At 47.3% G+C, this 19,227-nt stretch overlaps 1 protein-coding gene across 1 annotated transcript in view; it reads left to right on the top strand.

The window, feature by feature from the left end:
* The window catches only part of PGM5 (phosphoglucomutase 5), a 182,730-nt gene extending 163,897 nt beyond the window's left edge, over window positions 1-18,833 (top strand). Inside the window, exon 11 of the mRNA XM_064290557.1 lies at window positions 17,018-18,833. Coding sequence (XP_064146627.1) covers window positions 17,018-17,107 — 90 coding nt within the window. The 3' untranslated portion in view covers window positions 17,108-18,833. The remainder of the gene's footprint in view (window positions 1-17,017) is intronic.
* Window positions 18,834-19,227: the final 394 nt, after the last annotated feature.

Below are 19,227 nucleotides of genomic sequence, written 5' to 3'. Positions count from 1 at the left end.
CCAAGAAAACCCTAAGGAGCAGTTCTACTCTGCACACATGGGGTTGCTGTGAGTTGGAATTGACTCAACAGCAACTAAAAACAAAAACAATAGAACATAATTTCGGAACCACACTAGACAAATGTATATGAAAAGCATTGTGTTGTTATTTCAGTAGAAAACCTACACAAGGGTATATACACAGGCATACACGCAAGAGAAGACGTGAGGAAATGCTGCGTTTTGTTTTTTACTCCTCAGATTTTTGTCCATGTTACGTCCATGGATTCTGCAATGTGGAACTAGCGGGGGAGCAGGATGATATGAAGAGAGTTGAGAAAAGAAACACGTGGTTAGAGGGCTGGGCTATAGAAACTACTGGCCAAGTTAAGAGAGCTGGCTCGATTTTCTTGGAAGAGAGTCATGACCTGGAGCCTTCGAGAATATAAAGACTAATACGGCCCACAGAAAGATGGCCAGCTGTTCTCCATAACTAATGAATATGTAATTTGAGGAAATAAACTCACGCTGACCTAGAAGGGATTCAGATGAACTGTTAGAACAATTTCTCAACTCTGGCGGCTCCTGCCCACTTAGGATGGCTGAATTCGTTTTCCAGAAGTCTCTGTGACCAAAGAGATAAAAAAAGATTTAAATATAGGCAAGGGTGGAGACCAATGAGCAAGGTAACGTCTCAAAGTAGTCTTCGGTCTTAAAATGTTGGTTATGTATTTATTAAAAAGGAAAGAACAGAAGAAAGAAAAAGGAAAGAAAGAGGAAGAGAGAGAAAAGAGAAAAAGGACCAAGCTAAGTTGTGGTCAGGTGGGTTAGATTTCCCCCTAGTGGCGTAGGAAGGAATTCGGTACAGCTGGCGCAGTGGTCAAGAGTTCAGCTGCTAACCAAAAGGTCAGCAGTTCCGACCCACCAGGCGCTCCTTGGAAACCCCATGGGGCAGTTCTACTCTGTCCTATATAGGGTCACTATGAGTCAGAAATCGACTCAGTAACAACTGGTTTGGTATTTTGACAAAGGAGCCCTGGTTTTGCAGTGTTTAAAGTGCTTGGCTGCTAACAGAAAGGTTGGTGGTTCAAATCTACCAGCTGCTCCATGGAAGAAAGACATGGCAGTCAAGTTCCATAAAGATTACAGCCTTGGAAGCCCTATGGGGCAGTTCTACTTTGTCCTATAGGGTTGCTGTGTTTGTCAAATCAGAGTCAGTGGAGTGGAATTAAAGCAGGGAAAAGAAGAAGAGATGCATAGGTTTTTCTATGTTTCTGCTCGTTTAGGTGAATTATCTCATGAAAAAGCAGGGGCAGACAGTTCTTTTTCTTGCTTAGGTATTGGAATCTAGACTAACACTCTGGCATTAGGAAGGATGGTTTTCTCTGCAGCTGAGGCAGGGACGGTTTACCCAGTGAGCAAGGTTTGATGTGGTGAAACCCATATGAAGTTGTTCACTATAGATTAGTGAGTAAGCACAAGTAAACCTGTGCTTACTTTGTTCACTGGGTAATCTGTCCCTGTCAGGGTTTGTAAATTTGAAAAGAGGCTTTGATTCTGTGGCAAGGTGCTATGGGGTTGGGCCAGAGACAGATGGCAGCCACACCTAGAAGCAGAATCTTTATTATGGTGGAAAGATGTGAAATTATTCACTACAAGTGGTCTGGTAAGCAAGGTAAGTACCGTGCTTACCTTGCCTATTGGCTAATCTGCCCCTGAGCTGAGGGCATTTCATGGGATGAGTTGGAAATTTGGCAGGTATTTCCAAGTGGCTAGTGCCTATTATAGAGTCCCCGGGTGGCGCAAACGGTTAAGTGCTCGACTACTAGCCAAAAAGTTTACGGTTTGAACCCACCCAGAAGCACCTGGGAAGTGATCTGCTTCTGACAGGTCACAGCCTTGAAAACCTTATGGAGCAGTTCTACTCTGCACATACCGGCTCACCACGAGTCGCAGCTGACTTGATGGCAAGTTAACTACAACGGTGATTATCACAGGCCAGGGCTGTTAGGAGTTCTGATGACAATTAGCCTTTCCTCTGGGCTCCATTGGGATTAGAAGACCCTTCAGGGTACTGCGTGTGTGACAGCCCTGAGCCAGCACCCAGACTGTCCACCTCCAGGGATGTGTGGGAATGTGTGGGTCGCAGTGACAGCTGACTGCCGTGGCAAAGCACGCATGCCCATCTCAAATCCTGCTTGGGCAGTACGTACAATAGCTGCCATCGAGTTGGCTCCAACTCACAGTGGCACCACACGTGTCACAGTAGAGCTGTGCTCCACAGGGTTTTCAATAATTGATTTTTTGGAGGTAGATCACCTGGCCTTTCTTCCAAGGCACCTCTGGTTGGATTCAAACTGCCTACCTTTTGGTTAGCAGCCGAGTGCATGAACCATTTCCACCCAGGGACCCCAGTATATGCAAAAGAGACCCTTATTCCAAATCGTGTGCACTGGCTTTACCACCTTATCCCACTAGGCCTAGCGGCCTTGAGAATCAGAACACCGACTGAAGAACTAAATGCTGTGCTTTGATCCTAGTTTCAGGTCAAATGTGGATTAACATCTAACCAAAAACCAAACCCACTGCTGTCAAGGCAACTCCGACTCATAGTGACTCTATAGAACAAGGTCGGACCGCCCCATAGGGTTTCTAAGGCTGTCATCTTTATGGAAGCAGGCTGCCACATCTTTCTCCTGTGGAGTCACTGGGTGGGTTTGAACTGCATTCCTTTCAGTTAGCAGCCGAGTGCTTAACCACTGCTCCACCAGGGTTTTCTGAAATAGTAAATATCAATCTTACCAAAACATTTTTTACATTGGTACCTCTGCTGGGGTCCCAAGCTCCTGTTCAGCCTGCTGTGGGCTAACCCAGTGCTGTCTGCATCCACAAATCACTGGGTCTCGCTGGACCTTGTTTACTCCGCCTGCAGAGCGAGCATGAATGGATCTGCGGTGCCACCGTGGTCACACTAGGACAAAAGGTCAGCCGTCAGGACTCCCCTCGCCAGATGATCAGGCTTGACAGGCTGTGCCCAGCACAGTCCAGCTTTCCCAGCATCCTCTCGGTGACTGCCCAGACGCGCGGCCGGCTGACCCGGTTTCCGTGCCTTTCAGTAGGAAGCTACGCAGGCCCTTTGGGCCAGTGCCCTTCTTTCACGGAGAGTAAACCATTCACCTGGTCTATAAGGAAGAGTGCATCTTGGCAAACCAGTCCTGACAGCCACCCTGGAAGCTGCCAGTAACCCGCAGGAGGAAGTTCTGGACTTGTATGTGCAACCAAATGGGGGAGGCAGCACTGGGCCCCCCACCAGAGGCAGGCCTCACCCCACGGGGATGCAGGATCTGGGAGGGAGGTGGCTGTTCCAGGCCCCCGGTCTGCTCTCTGTGGATTTTAGTTCCACACCCTAATCCCAGAGCAAGAAGCCCATTCACAGTGCAGGTGAAGGGCCTCCCATGCACTGTTTTTCCTCTCAGGAATGAAAAATCGCAGTACCCAGAGGCTTAGGCCTTCAGTGGGGAGGGAAAGCATGGAAAGGTTTATGAATCTCTTGTTTTAGGTTTTTATGTTTATTTCATTTCTGAGTGTTTTTGGTGGTAGAAATAGTCCAGTAGGCATTGTTGGGTAGATTGGGGCCTGTGCTTTCCAAACTTCTTGATATGGGGATGGGATGTTGTCACGGATTGAATTGTATCTCCCAGAAATATGTGTCCACTTGGTTAGGCCATGATTTCCAGTATTGTGTGACTGTCTACCATTTTGTCATTTAATGAGATTTTCCTGTGTGTTGTAAATCCTTTCACTATGATGTAATGAGATGGATTGATTAGTGGCAGGTATATTGATGAGCTCTACAAGATTAGATAGTGTCTTAAGCCAATCTCTTTTGAGATACAAAAGAGAGAAGCTAGCAGAGATACATGGGGACCTCATACCACCAAGAAAGCAGTGCCAAGAGCAGAGCTTATCCTTTGGACTGGGGGTTCCTGTGCGGAGAAGCTCCTAGTTCAGGGGAAGATTGATGAGAAGGACCTTCCTCCAGAGCTGACACAGAGAAAAAACCTTCCCTTAGAGCTGACGCCCTGAATTTGGACTTGGAGCCTACTAGACTAGGAGAGAATAAACTTCTGTTTGTTAAAGCCATCCACTTGTGGTATTTCTGTTATAGCAGCACTAGATGACTAAGACAAACATCAACCAGGCAGTAGAGGAAAAGAAGATACAACCGTGGTCACCTGTCCAGGGAGGGCTGACATTGTTCCGGGCGTTGAGATTTTGCTTTTTCACATGCCATTGTAGCTGCATGGCCTCCTGTTTAAAAGGTTGGATTTTGGAATCAGGCAGCCTTGTGTGTGTGTGTGTGTGTTTTGTGGGGTGGGGAGAGTTTGTGTGTATGTGGTGAAAATATACAGAACAAAACAACATACCATGTCAGCAATTGCTACATGTACAATTCGGTGACACTGATTACGTTCTTCAAGTTGTGCAACCATTCTCTCGCTCCTTTTCCAAATCCTTCCACCACCATGAACATAAACTACCTGCCCTCTAGGCAAAAACTCCCCTTTCTCACGCCTTCTCTCTCCTGGTCACCACTAGTAATCTTTGGTCTCTATATATTTGCTTATTTCATATAAGTGAGATCATACAACATTTGTCCTTTTAGAACTCACTGATTTTGCTCAGCATGACGTTTCCAAGGTTCACCCACACAGTGGCATGCATCAGGACCTTGTTGCTCTTTGTAGCTGAGTAATATGGACGCCTTGGTTTTGAGCCCTAGCTCTGCCATTCTCTAAGGTACGTTTGGTGAAATGATTGACACGCTGGCCAAAAGGTTGGCAGTTCAAACCCACCCAGATGTGCCTTGGAAGACAGGCCTGGCAATCTGCTTCTGAAAGTCACAGCCTTGAAAAACCGAATGGAGTGGTTCTACTCTGCACATATGGGGTCACCATGAGTTGAAATCAACTCAACGGCAACTAACAACCACAAAGCTTCCATTACCTTCTCAGTAAAATGGAGATAAAACACTTTATTCCATGGCATAGTTGCGAAGCTTAAATGAGATAATTCATATAGAGTGTTTTGCGCAATGGCTGGCACCTAAATAAGGGCACAAGAAATGTTAGTTGTCATTATTACTGTTGTCTTGCTGTTATTTTTGTTAATGAGCGTAGACCAGTTTCCTGATCACATGAGGCTCAAAGATTCTTAGAATAGTCACTTGTTCCATAACGGGATTAACCTGACTCGTCTGTTCTGCTCCTGTTCATTTCTCCAAGAGCCAACCGGACATTCCAAGAGAATTGACATCTTCAGTTTTTTTTTTTTTTTTAAGGAGTTAGGTTTTATAATAGGGCTGCAAGGGCCCTATGAGCCCTTGTGGCGCAATGGTTAAAGCTCTTGGCTGCTAACTGAAAGGTCGGTGGCTCAAACCCACCAGCTATTCCGCAGGAGAAAGACATGGCACTCTTTCTTCTGTAAAGATTACAGCCTCGGAAACTGTATTGGGCAGTTCTACTCTGTCCTTATAAGGTCGCTGTGAGTTGGAATGGACTTGTCAGCACACAACAACAACAGCCAGTACCCCTGTGACTTGGCGTTTTAGACATACCAGACTGTGTTAGGAGGTTCATAACAAAGTTGAGCTGCCTCTCCATCCTCCCATCCTACCCCCATCCTTCCCCCATTCTTCCATCCCTTGGAGGATGGACCGTGCATCCAAGGAGGTCCTGGATCATATTTGCTGCCCTCCTGGCTTAGAGCTGGAGGCAATGAGCTGGGGCTGTCTGTTCAATGATGGTGTTTTAGCCAAGATATTGTGCAGTTTGCTGGTTGTTCTCAGCTCATTTATCAGAACGAAAGGGTCGAATGACAAGAGAGTGTGAGGTGAAGAGTGGGTTCATCAAAGAAAGGATTCCTGGAGTCCCCATATGTTTGTTGCCTTCAAAGTGTTAAACCAGGGCTTTGAACCTGTTTGTTCTGGTCTGGACCACTGCTGAGAGTTCTCATTGCTAACAAGTTTCCAGGCGATGCTAATACTGCTGGTTGGGGATGAGTTCTGAGAACCTCTAGTAGAGCAGTGGTTCTCACAATTTATTATACGTAAAAATCACCTGGGGATCTTGTTTAAAATGTAGATTCTGATTCAGTGTATCTGGGGTGGAAATGCAAATTCTCAGCAGGGGTTTGAACGGTAATGAACCGGTTCAAAGCCTGGTGTTAAACACAAAAATTGGGCCCTTCCAATGGGGCTCACCAAGCTTTTCCTCTGAAGGGCCAGTGGTAAATAGTTTAGCCTTTGTGAGCCCTGCGGCCTGTGTTGCAACTTCCCAACTGTCATTGTAGCACAGAAGCAGCCCCAGGCAATAACAAAACAAAAGAGGGTGGCTGTGTCCCAATAAAACTTTATTTATGGATGCTGAAATTTGAATTTCATGTAATTTTCACTTCATAAAATATTCTTCTAATTTTTTGTCAACTATGTAAAAATGGCCTTTTGGATCCTTATCTCCACCCCTGCTTAGCAGGATTCACTTCTCCTGTGGATCACACAGTCCCTCTAGTGCCCAATTATTAGGGTGCATTTATGGGGGTCACTGGCCCCTGCTGAGGAGCCCCGGTGGCATAACGGTTAACGCTCAGCTGCTAACCAAAAGGTCAGCAGTTTGAGCCCACCCTCTGCACCATGCGGGAAAGACGTGGCAGTCAGCTTCCATAAAGTTTACAGCCTTGGAAACCCTAAGGGGCAGTTCTGCTCTGTCCTATGGGTTCATTACGAGTAGGAAGTGACTCAAAGGCAGTGGGTTCGTGGCCCCTGCTATTCCCTCCTCCTGGAAAATTTCAAAAAGTGCAGAAAATAATGCAGACAAATGTCTCAGGACGGTTACAGGACTGCTCCTGCTTCTGAACAGAGAAAAAGGAAAGAAGAAAACAGCCTCACTTTGCATCTCCATAGAAACCCACCTCAGCATTCACTCAGCAGCATCAGGCTGTGCTTGCTTCACGCAGTTATGCTAGTTGAGCCAAGATGTTCAAAATAACCCGTGGGTGAAGTTAAAAAAAAAAAATCTAATTTGGTTTTACCAAGATGCGAAGCTTTGCTAAAATTGTGGGTAGACAGTCTAGCACAGCTTCAACTCCTGTGAAAAGGTCACTAGTTTAAAATACTTCGTGGTTATGTGGCACCCGAGCCTTATAGCCAAAGGCCATGGAAGAACAGTCTTTTGTCCAAAGTGAAAGAAACTCTTGGTCACTGAGCTCATGAAACGTCTAGTCACCGTCCTTCAATTCCACTGCGAGTGTTTATATTGCTGGGAAGACCCTTCATTTAAACGGCCCGTTTCCAACTGCTTGGAAACCCTGTTGGCGTAGTGGTTAAGTGCTATGGCTGCTAACCAAAGGGTCGGCAGTTCGAATCCACCAGGCGCTCCTTGGAAACTCTATGGGGCAGTTCTACTCTGTCCTATAGGGTCTCTATGAGTCGGAATCAACTCGACGGCAGCGGGTTTGGTTTTTTGGTTTTTCCGTCTGCCTAGTGCCCGTTGTAAAAAGGTCCCTGGGAGGTGCAGATGGGTTATACTGGACTTTTAACCTAACGATCGGTGGTTTGAACCCCCCCGGTGGCTCTGCAGAACAAAGGCCTGGTGGTCTGCTTCCGGCCAAGAAAACCCTCTGGAGCAGTTCTACTCTGTGATCGACTCAGTGACGATGGGGATTGCCTGTTCTTAATGACTGAAGTTGTTGGGTAGAGCAAATGGATAACACTTTTGGCTGCTAATCAGAAGGCTGGTGGTTCAAGTCCACCCAGAAGCACCTCGGAAGAAAGGCCTGGCAATCTACTAAAAAAGAAAACCAGCCATTGAAAACCCCTATGGAGCACAGTTTACTCTGACTCACATGGGGTCGCCGTGAGTTGGAATTGACGTGACGGCAGCTGGTTTGGTTAATGACCACCCTGCTGAGCTGCCTCCTCTCTGAGGACTCAGACAGCCTCACAGCACACACTTCTCTTTCTTCCCATTTTGTGTCTGCTGCTTGTGCTGAACGGGGGAGTCCTTGTGAACTGCTTCAGACACCCCGACACCCGGAGGTATGTGTTCCAAATGCAGTGACGGCCAAACATTGTCTTGTCCAACTGCAATCTGACTGCCTTCCTCCTGGCAGGATCCATGGGGCTCCAGCGCCCTCCAACAAAGAGGCAGGCAGGCTTTCTGGGGACAGAGAGGGTCTCACTGGTCCACATCTTGAAATCATTCTTGGCACACAGTGGGCACTCAATGACTCTCAGTTTACTATTAAGAATTGCGAAGGGAGAATTCCAACTCCAGCATCCAAGGCACAAGCCGCTGATGAGGGCAAGAGGAGGCATCCCACCCTTCCAAGACTCCCGCGAGCCGGCAGATCAGTTCTCTGTCTTGATGAGAAGTCAATTCTTTGGCCTGTGACCTAGGCCCAGCTGGGAAGCCTAACATTTCCTGGTTTCCAAGGCTGCTTAGGCAAGAACAGAGATGTAGTTGATGGTCATATGTGCCCGCCGTGTATTTGCCAGGGCAAGGCTCCTGGCAGCCTTCAGGGACAGAGCCATGGGCGTGGGCTGGGTACGCCGCTGGGGCCACGCTGTCTCTACATCTGTCTGCCTGGCATCAGCTGTGCGAGCCTGCTCGAGGAAGCTGTTGTCAGCTGTGGAAGGCATGGACAGAGAAGGCCCCCTGCCACGTGACAACAGGAAGACAATCCCTTCTCCTGCGCTCATTAGCACGAATTTGCAAGAGCAGCTCTGAAGTGTGGCTTTGTGGCAGTAGAAGGACAGATGGGGCATGGACTTGAGATATGGACTCTAATTACTGGTCCACAGGGAAGAGAGCCAGCCAAACAGATTCTGTGTCTGAGAGTTGCTTTGATGCCTATAAGGTAGGCAATGAAATTGTCACGCTTGAAATGGAGTGGGAACATTTATTAATAATAGTATTGTCGTTGTTGCTTTTAGCTGCTGTTAAGTCAGCCCTAACTCATGGCAGCCCCACGCACAACAGACGAAAATGCTGCCCAGACCTGTGGCATCCCCATTACTGGTTATGGATTAGACCATTGTGATCCACAGGGTTTTCATTGGCTGAGTTTTGGAAGAAGAATGCCAGGCATTTCTTTCTAGTTCATCTTAGTCTGGAGGGTCCGCTGAAACCTGTTCAGCATCATAGCAACATGCAAGCCTCCACTGACAGACAGGTGGTGGCTGGGAATCGAACACAGGCCTCCTGCATGGAAAGCTAGAATTCTACCACTGAGCCACCGCTGACCCCCTTGCATCATAACAGCAAACACATATTATACAGCTTCCCTGTGTGCCGGGTACTGTTCTGAGTACTTGGTATTCTCTAGCATTTAACCCTCACAACAGCTCTGTGAGGTCAGGGCTCTCTGTTTGGTGTTGAGAAAATCCAGGCTGCGAGAGGTAAGTCACGTAACCAAGCTTGCACAGCTCACAGGGGGCTAAAGCCAGGCTTTGATCCCAGGCAGCTTGGCTTCAGAGTTTGAGTGTGTGGTTTTTCTTTTTTTTTTTGTAATTTGTTTTATTTTTTGTTGTTGTTGAGAACATACACCAATTCAGCCATTTCTACAGGTACAATTCAGTGACATTGATTACATCTTCGAGTCGTGCAACCATTCCCACCCTCCTTTTCTGAGTTGTTCCTCCCCCGTTAACATAAACTCACTGCCAGGGCTTCGAACCAGCTGAAATCCCTGCTGAGAGTTTGCATTTCCACCCCAGATATACTGAATCAGGATCTACAGCTTAACAAGCTCCCCAGGTGATTCTTATGTTTGATAACTTTTGGGAACCAATGCTCCACTAGTGGTTCTCAGAATTGGTCCCTAACCAGCAGCGTTAGCATCGTCTGGGAACTCGTTAGAAATGCAAATTCTCTGTAGGAGGTTGAAGCAGAAGAACTGGTTCGAAGCCCTGCTCACTGCCCCCTAAGGTTCCTATCTAATCTTTCAAGTTGCTGTTGTCACTGATTCCACATAGGTAGTTCTTAAAAGAACACAGTGCTCAAGGCTAAAAGAACACAGTGCTCAAGGCTTTGTTCAGAGTCTAGGCTTTTAACTGCTGTTCTAGACTGCTACTTCTGGAATAAGGAGCCCTGGTTGCACAATGGTTAAGCGCTTGACTGCTAACCAAAAGGTTGGTGGCTGGAAGCCACCCAGCTTCTCCATCGGGGCTTTGCTCCTGTAAAGATTACACCCCAAAAAAACCCAGTGCCGCCGAGTCGATTCCGACTCCTAGCGACCCTATAGGACAGAGTAGAACTGCCCCATAGAGTTTCCGAGGAGCGCCTGGCGGATTCAAACTGCCGACCCTATGGTTAGCAGCCATAGCACTTAGCCGCTACGCCACCAGGGTTTCCCTCTCTGTAAAGATTACAGCCTAGGAAACCCTGTGGGGCACTTCTACTCTTTCACATGGAGTTGCTATGCATCGAAAATTGACTTGACAGCACCCAACAACAACACTTCTAGAATCAGTTGCACACCACCTTGTAAAAGCATGCGCCAGGGTCACTTTGGGAACTTGTCAGAGCTGCACACCCCCACCCTGGCCCCCAGACTCACGAAAACAGCACCTCTGGGCCTGGAGTCTGCGGCAGTACCTCAGGTGATTCTTGTCTCGCCTTCAGGTACGCAGCTGGCTGACCAGTCTTCTGGAGACTTCCTTTCTAGTTACAGCAGGGAGTTGCTGATGCTTTTAATTGGTCTCTAAGGAGGGAAGGGGGATAGTGGTGGCTCAGTTGTAGAATTCTTGCCTTCCATGTGGGAGACCCGGGTTTGATTCCCGGCCAATGCACCTTAAGCACGGCCACCGCTCATTTATCAGGCTTGCGGGTTACTATGATGCTGAACAGGTTTCAGTGGAGCTTCCACACTAAGACTAGGAAGAAAGGCCTGGTGATCTACTTCTGAAAATCAGCCAGTGAAAACCCTATGGCTCACAACACTCTGATCTGCAACCAATCATGGGGACGGCGCAGGACAGGGCAGCATTTCGTTCTGTTGTGCGTGAGGGGGCCAACTTGATAGCAGCCAACAACCACAAAGGAGTGGGGCTTCCCAGGATCATAGGCAGACAGTTGAACGAAATCACATTCTTGCTCCAATCATCCATTGCAGTTCAGTCGATTCCAACTCATAGCGACCCTATAGGACAGAGTGGAACTGCCCCACAGAGTTTCCAAGGAGCAGCTGGTGGATTCGAACTGTTGACCTCTTGGTTAGCAGTCGTAGCTCTTAACCACTGTGCCACCAGGGCTCCCTTCCAATCATAGCCTGGAGCTTTGTTTGGGATCCTTTGGGAGCAGAGGAAGAAGAGGAAGCTGACAGGAGTACAGTCCTTTGAGTATTGCAGGCTGGAGAGAGGGGCTCCTTTTGATTTCCATAACCTCTGATTTCAATCTTGCAGTCTTATTTCTGCTAATAATTTTCTAAGTGGGATGGGGGGAGGGCTACTCAAGTTTCCCTCTAAAGTAGCAAGTGTATTGCAGGGAAAGGAAACGTTTGAAGTCTGTGGTGGATATACCCAAAGCAGAGAAATGTGAAGACCTGAGAGGGCCATGTCAGGAGAAGGAACAGAGATGGTGTGATCTAAACCAATTAATAATTCCCCATCTTTCTGCCACGGTTTTGGGGGCTAGAGGGGTGTCTTAGTTACCTAGTGCTGCTGTAACAAAAATACCACAAGTGGGTGGCTTTAGTGAACCAAAATTTATTTTCTCACAGTTCAGGAGGCTAGAAGTCCAAATTGAGGGCACTGGCTGTAAAGGAAGCCTCTCTCTGTCCGCTCAGAGTCCTTGTCTGTATTCTGGGAATCTTTGTCTCAGCTTCTTTAGTGTTTTTCTCTAGACGTTCTTTGGAGATCTGTGCATGGCATCTGTCTTTCCCCCTTTGTGCTTGCTTGCTCTGTGTCTAATCTGCTGTTTATATATATATATGTATCGAAAGTGGTTAGGTTTAAGATACACCTTAACATAACAAAGAAAACCCTATTCCCAAAGGGAATTACATCCACAGGCATAAACTCAAAACCAAACCCATCGCCATCCAGTCAACTCTGACTCATTGCGACCTCACGCGACAGAATAGAACTGCCACCGTAGGGTTTCCAAGGCTGTAATCTTTACTGAAGCAGACTGCCACATCTTTCATCTGCCGAGTGGCTGGTGGGTTCAAACCACCGACCTTTCAGTTAGCAGCCAAGTGCTTAACAAGTGCACCACCAGGGTTCCTTATCCACAGGTATGGGCTTTGGGGTCTACAACACATTTTTAGGGGACACAATTCAATCCCTAACAAGGGGATTGGAAAGAGAGGAATGGGGAAGCAGTGACCAGGGAGGCGGTTCCGTTACATTTAAGCCGTGAACTCTGGCACATTGCCTCATGTTTACCCTACAAGACAATGAAAAGGTCCAGAGTCTGCCTAATGCCTTTCAGCTGCTCCTGGGGTGTTTTGCCCCTTCTCCGTCCCCGCCCCCTTCTTCTGCACGCAGAGCCCAGTGGAGCTCCCCTTTGAATAAATAGGAAAATCGGCCTGATGACTTTTATTTTGCATTTGCAGTCTACAAGCTGACCTTCACCTCCTAACATCCAAACCGATTGTGAAATGCAGAGGGTGGCAGAGAAGCCAGGCAGGCTGGGCTGTCGGGTCTCTGTCAGGCATATCATTGTGTTCCCAAGACGCTAGTTTGTTTTTTGCTTTGACTGAAGTTCTTTGGGAGTCTTTCATCCACTTATGCCTTGGAATGGCTTTTTCCCCCATCAGGGGAGAGCTTTGGGAAGACTGTTTTCTGCCATTGGCGAGATAAGTCAGTTCTTTCAGTGCTGGGCTCCAGAATTATCTTTGGTCTTCTTTCACACTGGGCATTTTGGCTAATTTCAGGCCCATTTTGGATCAAGATAGACAAATTCATTACATAAAGAGGGGAATGGGGCCAGGACCACAGTTTTATGTATTGTAATTAAGAGTAAAATGCCTGCAGTCTTTCAACATTTTCATTTAATTTTTGTTAGGAAGAATGTATTTTGTTTTCAGCAATAATTTCCCTAGGTTTCAAAATGGACTTGAAATAGCTAGGGATCTAACAAGAAAAACAACAACAAACCCATTGCCATCGAGTCAATTATTCCGATTCATAGCAACCTCATAAGACAGAGTAGAGCTGGCCCATAGGATTTCCAAGCAGTGGCTGGTAGATTCGAACTGCTGACCTTTTGGTTCGCAGCCCAGATCTTAACCACTGCACCACCAGGGCTCCGGCTAGTGATTTTGGACACCTAAAATCTGTTGTTATTGTCATTGTTGTTAGCTGCTGTTTGGGTCGGCTCTGGCAAGTTTATGTAGGACAGAATGAAGCTTTGTCCCCTCCTGTGACACTTTCGTGATCGTTGGTATGTGGGAGCCCACTGCCGCGGCTGTTGTGTACCGCCCTCCAGCCTCGGGCTCGGCTCCCAGCGCTGTGCCGGACACTTTTCTGTTGTGATCTACAAGGATCTCACGGCTAATTTTTGGAATTAGATCGCCAGGCTTTTCCTCCTAGTATATGTCTCAGAGTTTCAGCTTTCTTATAGCCTTGGACTACCATAATGGTTTATAAGATCAATTATAATTGACTAATTAATTATAACCTTATGGTTAATTTAGCTCCCACTGGAGCCCTGGTGGTGCTGTGGTTAAGAACTCAGCTGTTAACCAAAAGGTCAGCAGTTCGAATCCACCAGCCACTCCTTGGAAACCCTATGGGCAGTTCTACTCTGTCCTGTAGGGTTGCTATGAGTCAGGATCGACTCAACGGCAACGGGTAAGGAGCCCTGGTGGTGCAATGGTTAAGTGCTCAGCTGCTAACTGAAAGGCTGGCTGTATGAACCCACCCAGAGGCCCCGTGGGAGAAAGATGTGGCAATCTGCTCCTGTAAAGATTACAGCCTAGAAAAGTCTATGGGGCAGCTCTCCTCTGTCACACAGGGTCATTATGAGTCCAAATTGACTCAGTGGTACCCGACAACAACAACAAGGTCCCTAGTGGTACAAATGAGTCACACTCAACTACTAACATAAAGGCTGGGAGTTTGAACCTTGGAGAGAGGCGTCTGGGTTCTTAAACACTAGCAAGCAGCCATCTAAGATGCATCAATTGGTCTCAACCCACCGGGATCAAAGGAGAATGAAGAACACCACGGACACAAGGTAATTACAAGCCCAAAGGCGGAAAGGGCCACATAAACCAGAGACTACACCAGCCTGAGACCAGAAGAACTAGATGGTGCCCGGCCACAACCGATGACTGCCCTGACAGGGAGCACAACAGAGAACCCCTGAGGGAGCAGGAGAGCAGTGGGATGCAGACCCCAGATTCTTATAAAAAGACCAGACTTAATGGTCTGACTGAGACTAGAAGGACCCTGGTGGTCATGGCCCCCAGACCTTCTGTTGCCCCAGGACAGGAACCATTCCTGAAGCCAACTCTTCAGGCATGGATTGGACTGGACATTGGGTTGGAGAGGGATGCTGGTGAGGAGTGAGCTTCTTGGATCAGGTGGACACTTGAGACTATGTTGGCATCTCCTGCCTGGAGGGGAGATGAAAGGGTAGAGGGGGTTAGAAGCTGGCGAAATGGACACAAAAAGAGAGAGTAGAGGGAGAGAGCAGACTGTCTCATTAGGGGGAGAGTAATTGGGAGTGTGTAGCAAGGTGTATATAAGTTTTTGTGTGAGAGACTGACTAGATTGGTAAATTTTCACTTAAAGCACAAAAAAAAAAAAAGGTTTGACCCTCCCAGTGATACCGTGGAAGAAAGACCTGGCTATCTGCTTCCATTAAGATTAGAGCCAAGAAAACCCTATGGAGCAGTTCTACTCTGTAACACACAGGGTCACCATGAGTCAGAATGGCCTTGACAGCAATGAGTTTGAGTTTGCTTTTAGACTAACGGCCTCATTCTTTCATTACTTTCCTTCCATGTTCTCATTATGTTCAAATCCCTGAGAGAAAGAATCTGATTAGCTGGCTCAAGTTTTTGTGCCAGGCAATATGATAGGTTGTTGGCCTGCCTATCCGTCAGGAGCCTACTCCCGGTCCAATCAGTGGCCAGGGGGTGGGATCTAGTGACACAAACAGGACAACTTTGCCTTTAGCAGGAGCCAGGGACTTGGTAGGTATGATGGTAGGCTTGCTTGGAGCAGTGGCTCTCAAAGGGTGGTCCTTGACCAGCAGCGTTTGTTAGAAATGCAGATTCTCAGGTCCCATCCCAGACCTACTGAACTGGAAATGCTGAGGGTGGGGCCCAGCCATCTATTTTAGAAGGCCCTTCAGATGATTCTGATATACTCTACAGACTGAGAACCACTGCCTTAAACTAAAGGAACCCTGGTGGAACAGAGGTTAAGCACTTGGCTGTTACCTTAAAGATAAACCCATTGCCGTTGAGTTGATAGGTGGTTTAAATCCGCCAGCGATCTGCGGAAGAAAGATGTGGCAGTTGGTTTTCGTAAGGATTTATAGCCTTGTAAACCTTACGGGGCAGTTCTACCTTGTCCTATAGGATCATTATGAGTCAAGATTGACTCGATGGCAACCAGTATTGTCTTATTGGAAAGTGGACTGATTTTCTCACTGTTTCATAAGCAATGCCATATCTGTGCACCATCTAAAATCATCTCTTGTGCCATCAAGACCATCTTGAGTGGTATGTTTCCCACACTTTGGAACATGGTACCTCAACTCCTGTGCAGTTAGAAGCAGTTAAAGGGTAAAAGATAATTCTTGCTTCTCGTCCTATCCTTTGTCTTTCCAAGAATCTGTTCCTTAGCTCCCTGTTAATTTTCTGAGTGTTGCTGCAACACAAATACCACAAGTGGTTGGCTTTTAAGAAAAGAAATTTATTGTCTCACAGTTCGGGAGGCTGGAAGTCTGCATTCTGCATGAGGCTCTAAGGAAAGGTCCTTCCTTGTCTGGTTCAGCTTCTAGTAGCTGCCAGCAATCCTTGACATTACTGGGCTTCTAGGTCCCTCTGCCTCTCTTGTCTTCAGGTAACATCTGTCTTCTCCCTGTGTCTAAGGTGCTTCTTATACGGTGAAACCTGTGAGAGCCGGAACCCAACGGGACGGCCTTGTTTTCCTGGGTCTCGAAGGTTTTCTGCCGTTAACAGGGTGCAGTTTTATCACTTTTCCATTGCTTTCTGTTAGTGGAAAATATTTGAGTTTTTCTTCCCTAGCAAGTTTCTGTCTTACACAGGTTCCAGCTTTCGTAGGTTTTACCGTAACTCAGAAGTGGTTGGGTTTAGGACCACCTTGCATGGATAAGGGCCTCATTAACATAACAAAGAAAACCTTATTTCCAGACAGGATCATATACACAGGTGTGGGGATTAGGATTCCAACACATTTTGTCCGAGGGAGACACAGTTCAATCCGTAAGACCCACTAAACCTACCTCCTCTTTGGGAACCTGTGGTTTATCGTGGGCCATGGTGTTCCGTGATGGGAAGAAATGACAGTGTTTCTATAGGATCAGCTGATGGACCGGCCTGTCTCCTCTGAAACACCAGGACTGTGTGCTCTTCAGACCGATGGTCTTAGGCTGAAGAGTGGGCTTTATCCTCAAGCTGTGTGTGTGGTGGGGGGGTGCATAGCAGAGGGAGATTTTGTTGAGTTTTTCTGAACTTCCTTAATTCGCAATGCTATGTTCATGAAATGCTCCGCAGTTGGGTTGTGAAGTTTCTTACATTGGATGGATTTCTGGGGAGCTGGCTGAGACTTTGGAGGCCCTTTTCTTTCCCCTCACCCGCTGCCACCCCACCTCCTCCACTCTCATTTTGTGGAGGAGGAAGCACAGGTGCAGAGAAGGCAGGTGACCAGCTCTGACCGCTGCAGGGAATTAGAATTTGTATGCAGGTGCGTGCGATAACAACCCATCACAACGCCCTCTCCTGACTTCCTTGAGTGGTTCACGGACAACTTGAGAGCTGTTTCTTCCTTCTCTTCCAGGCGGTGCTGAGCCCTTTGATAGCCATCGCGCTGAAGATATCCCAGATCCACGAGAGAACTGGCCGGAGGGGACCCACAGTCATCACCTGAACCGCGGCAGGCGGGTGGCTCACCCAGGCCCAGAGAGCGCTCGGAGGAGACGCGGCACCAATGCCTTCTTGCTACCTGTTTGTGCCTTGTATGACTTTGGAAAAAAACAAAAGATGTCTTGCTGTTGGGGGGGTGGTGGGTGGGAAAAGAGAAAAAGAAGTCTGTTTCTTTTGGGCTTGGGTCAGTTGCTCCGAATGTCACAGGGTCTTTAGTAGTCTGTCAAGCTGCACTGTCATCTGAAATCTGTATTTTGTCACACAAAGGAGGCTGTGCTTGTGGGAGAGAGTAAGTGGGCTGGGAAACTCTTCACCGTGGCGTCTGTGTGTCCTTGGTGCCGCACGAGAAGAGTTTCTGGAATCGGGAGAGAAAGAAAGAATTAAACTAACTCAAAGCCAAAGGTACCCCTGGGCAGGCCAAACCAGACACTCCCTGTATTAGAGAAGGATTTAGCTTTTCATCCTAGGCTAGGTTCTACAATGGAGGAAAGGTCTACAACTCCTGAGAGCCTACTCCCCCTACCCCTGACCTCATGATGGTCCCTCTTCCCAGCCTCTCCTGTCCCGTCCATCCCCAGCCTCCCCTCTGCCACCTGCTCTCACGTGTCTTCTAAAGCTTTCTACAAATCACAATGATGCACTTCCAACAAACATATCAAAGGTTGTTTTTCTCTCTTATTTTGTAAATAATATTGTTTTAGCTATTAAGCTGGCTGCATTCCTTCAAATTCAGCCATTTGTTATGCAGGTAGAAAGTAGTTTCTCGAGAGGGGACACTTCGAATGAATGCTTTAAATTCTTCAGGGCCTTCCTTGGTTACATCCTGCAGGTTGACACACGGGTTTGAATGACTTGCTCCTGGGAAGACACGACGCCACCATGTCCACTGTCTCTTAGACTTCCCAATAAAGGCCTGTTTAATGTGCTTGAGGAGTCCCTGGGTGGTGCAGATGGTTAAGTGCTTGGCCACTAACTGAAAGGCTGGCTGTTTGAACTCAACCGGAGGCATCTCGGAAGAAAGTCCTGGCAATCTACTTAGAAAAAAATCCGCCATTGGAAACCTTATGGAGCGCAGTTTTACTCTGACACACATGGGGGCGCTATGAGTCGAAATCGACTTGATGGCAACTGGTATTAATGCCCTTGCTTGGTTACAGTCCTGATCTTATTGGCAATGGTTGTGGGAGGAGAGAATGAAATGTAGAAAGAGGAGAAAATGCAGTGGGTGCTGGAAGGAAGCTTTACCGGTGGTGCACTTGTGGGCCTGATGAGATGGGGGGTCGGCGGGGACCCCTGCAGAGATCCACACTGGCCGTCTTTGCCCAGGAAAGCCTACAGAAGCTCCAGCAGCCTCGTCTGCACTTGGCCAGAACCCTCAGCATACGGGACCTGTTTGCATCTGTTTTCCTGCCTTGGGAGCAGCCTGCTCACTTACCGTGTCATTTTCGGGGATGTCTGGGTGCACGTTGACTGTTTAGCAATGCCTTATTGCTGTTGTCAAGGTTAATGCCAGCAAAAGCACCTTCCCAGAAGGCATTTGTTTTCATTTTCTATCTATGCTTCTGTCAGAAACCTGCTAGGACATTTAGTAGCTAATAAAAAAGTAATTTTTTGTTTCAGCTTTCTCCAAGGGTGGTTGTGGGTTTGTGCTTATTGCTTTTCTTGGTTTGTTTCATCATTTGAGAAACTTCTGTAGTCTTCACCTATCCTGATAAAGCTGCCTTTCAGGACACTTGCCAGGGCTGGGTCTCGTTATTATGACCTGAGGCATTTATTAAATAAATGGAACAGAAAAGGTGACGTTTTCAAAACTGACTTTGGGGGTCAGCAGCAACTAAGATGGCATCTAGTCTTTCATTGTAATTGTCTGCATTTCAGAATAATAGGAGAGTGGCTTGGAGCTGAGGTTCTAAAGAACCATTAAGAAGTCTACCAGCAATGGAGTAAGGGTTATCTCATAGTATCTGTTCTCATCATCTTTAAAGTTGGGGTCCTATGATAGCCATCCATTTATTTGTCATTTCTACTCTGGTTGGGACAATGAAATGCATTCTTAAGCTTAATCAGCTCTAGGTAAGAAAATACTGTTTCTCAAGTTGCTGCACTTTTCAGCCCCTCTAACTT

Source organism: Loxodonta africana, chromosome 9 (genome assembly GCF_030014295.1).
Source record: "Loxodonta africana isolate mLoxAfr1 chromosome 9, mLoxAfr1.hap2, whole genome shotgun sequence".
NCBI classification, from domain to species: domain Eukaryota; kingdom Metazoa; phylum Chordata; class Mammalia; order Proboscidea; family Elephantidae; genus Loxodonta; species Loxodonta africana.
This window is presented reverse-complemented; position numbering and strand designations above follow the sequence as displayed.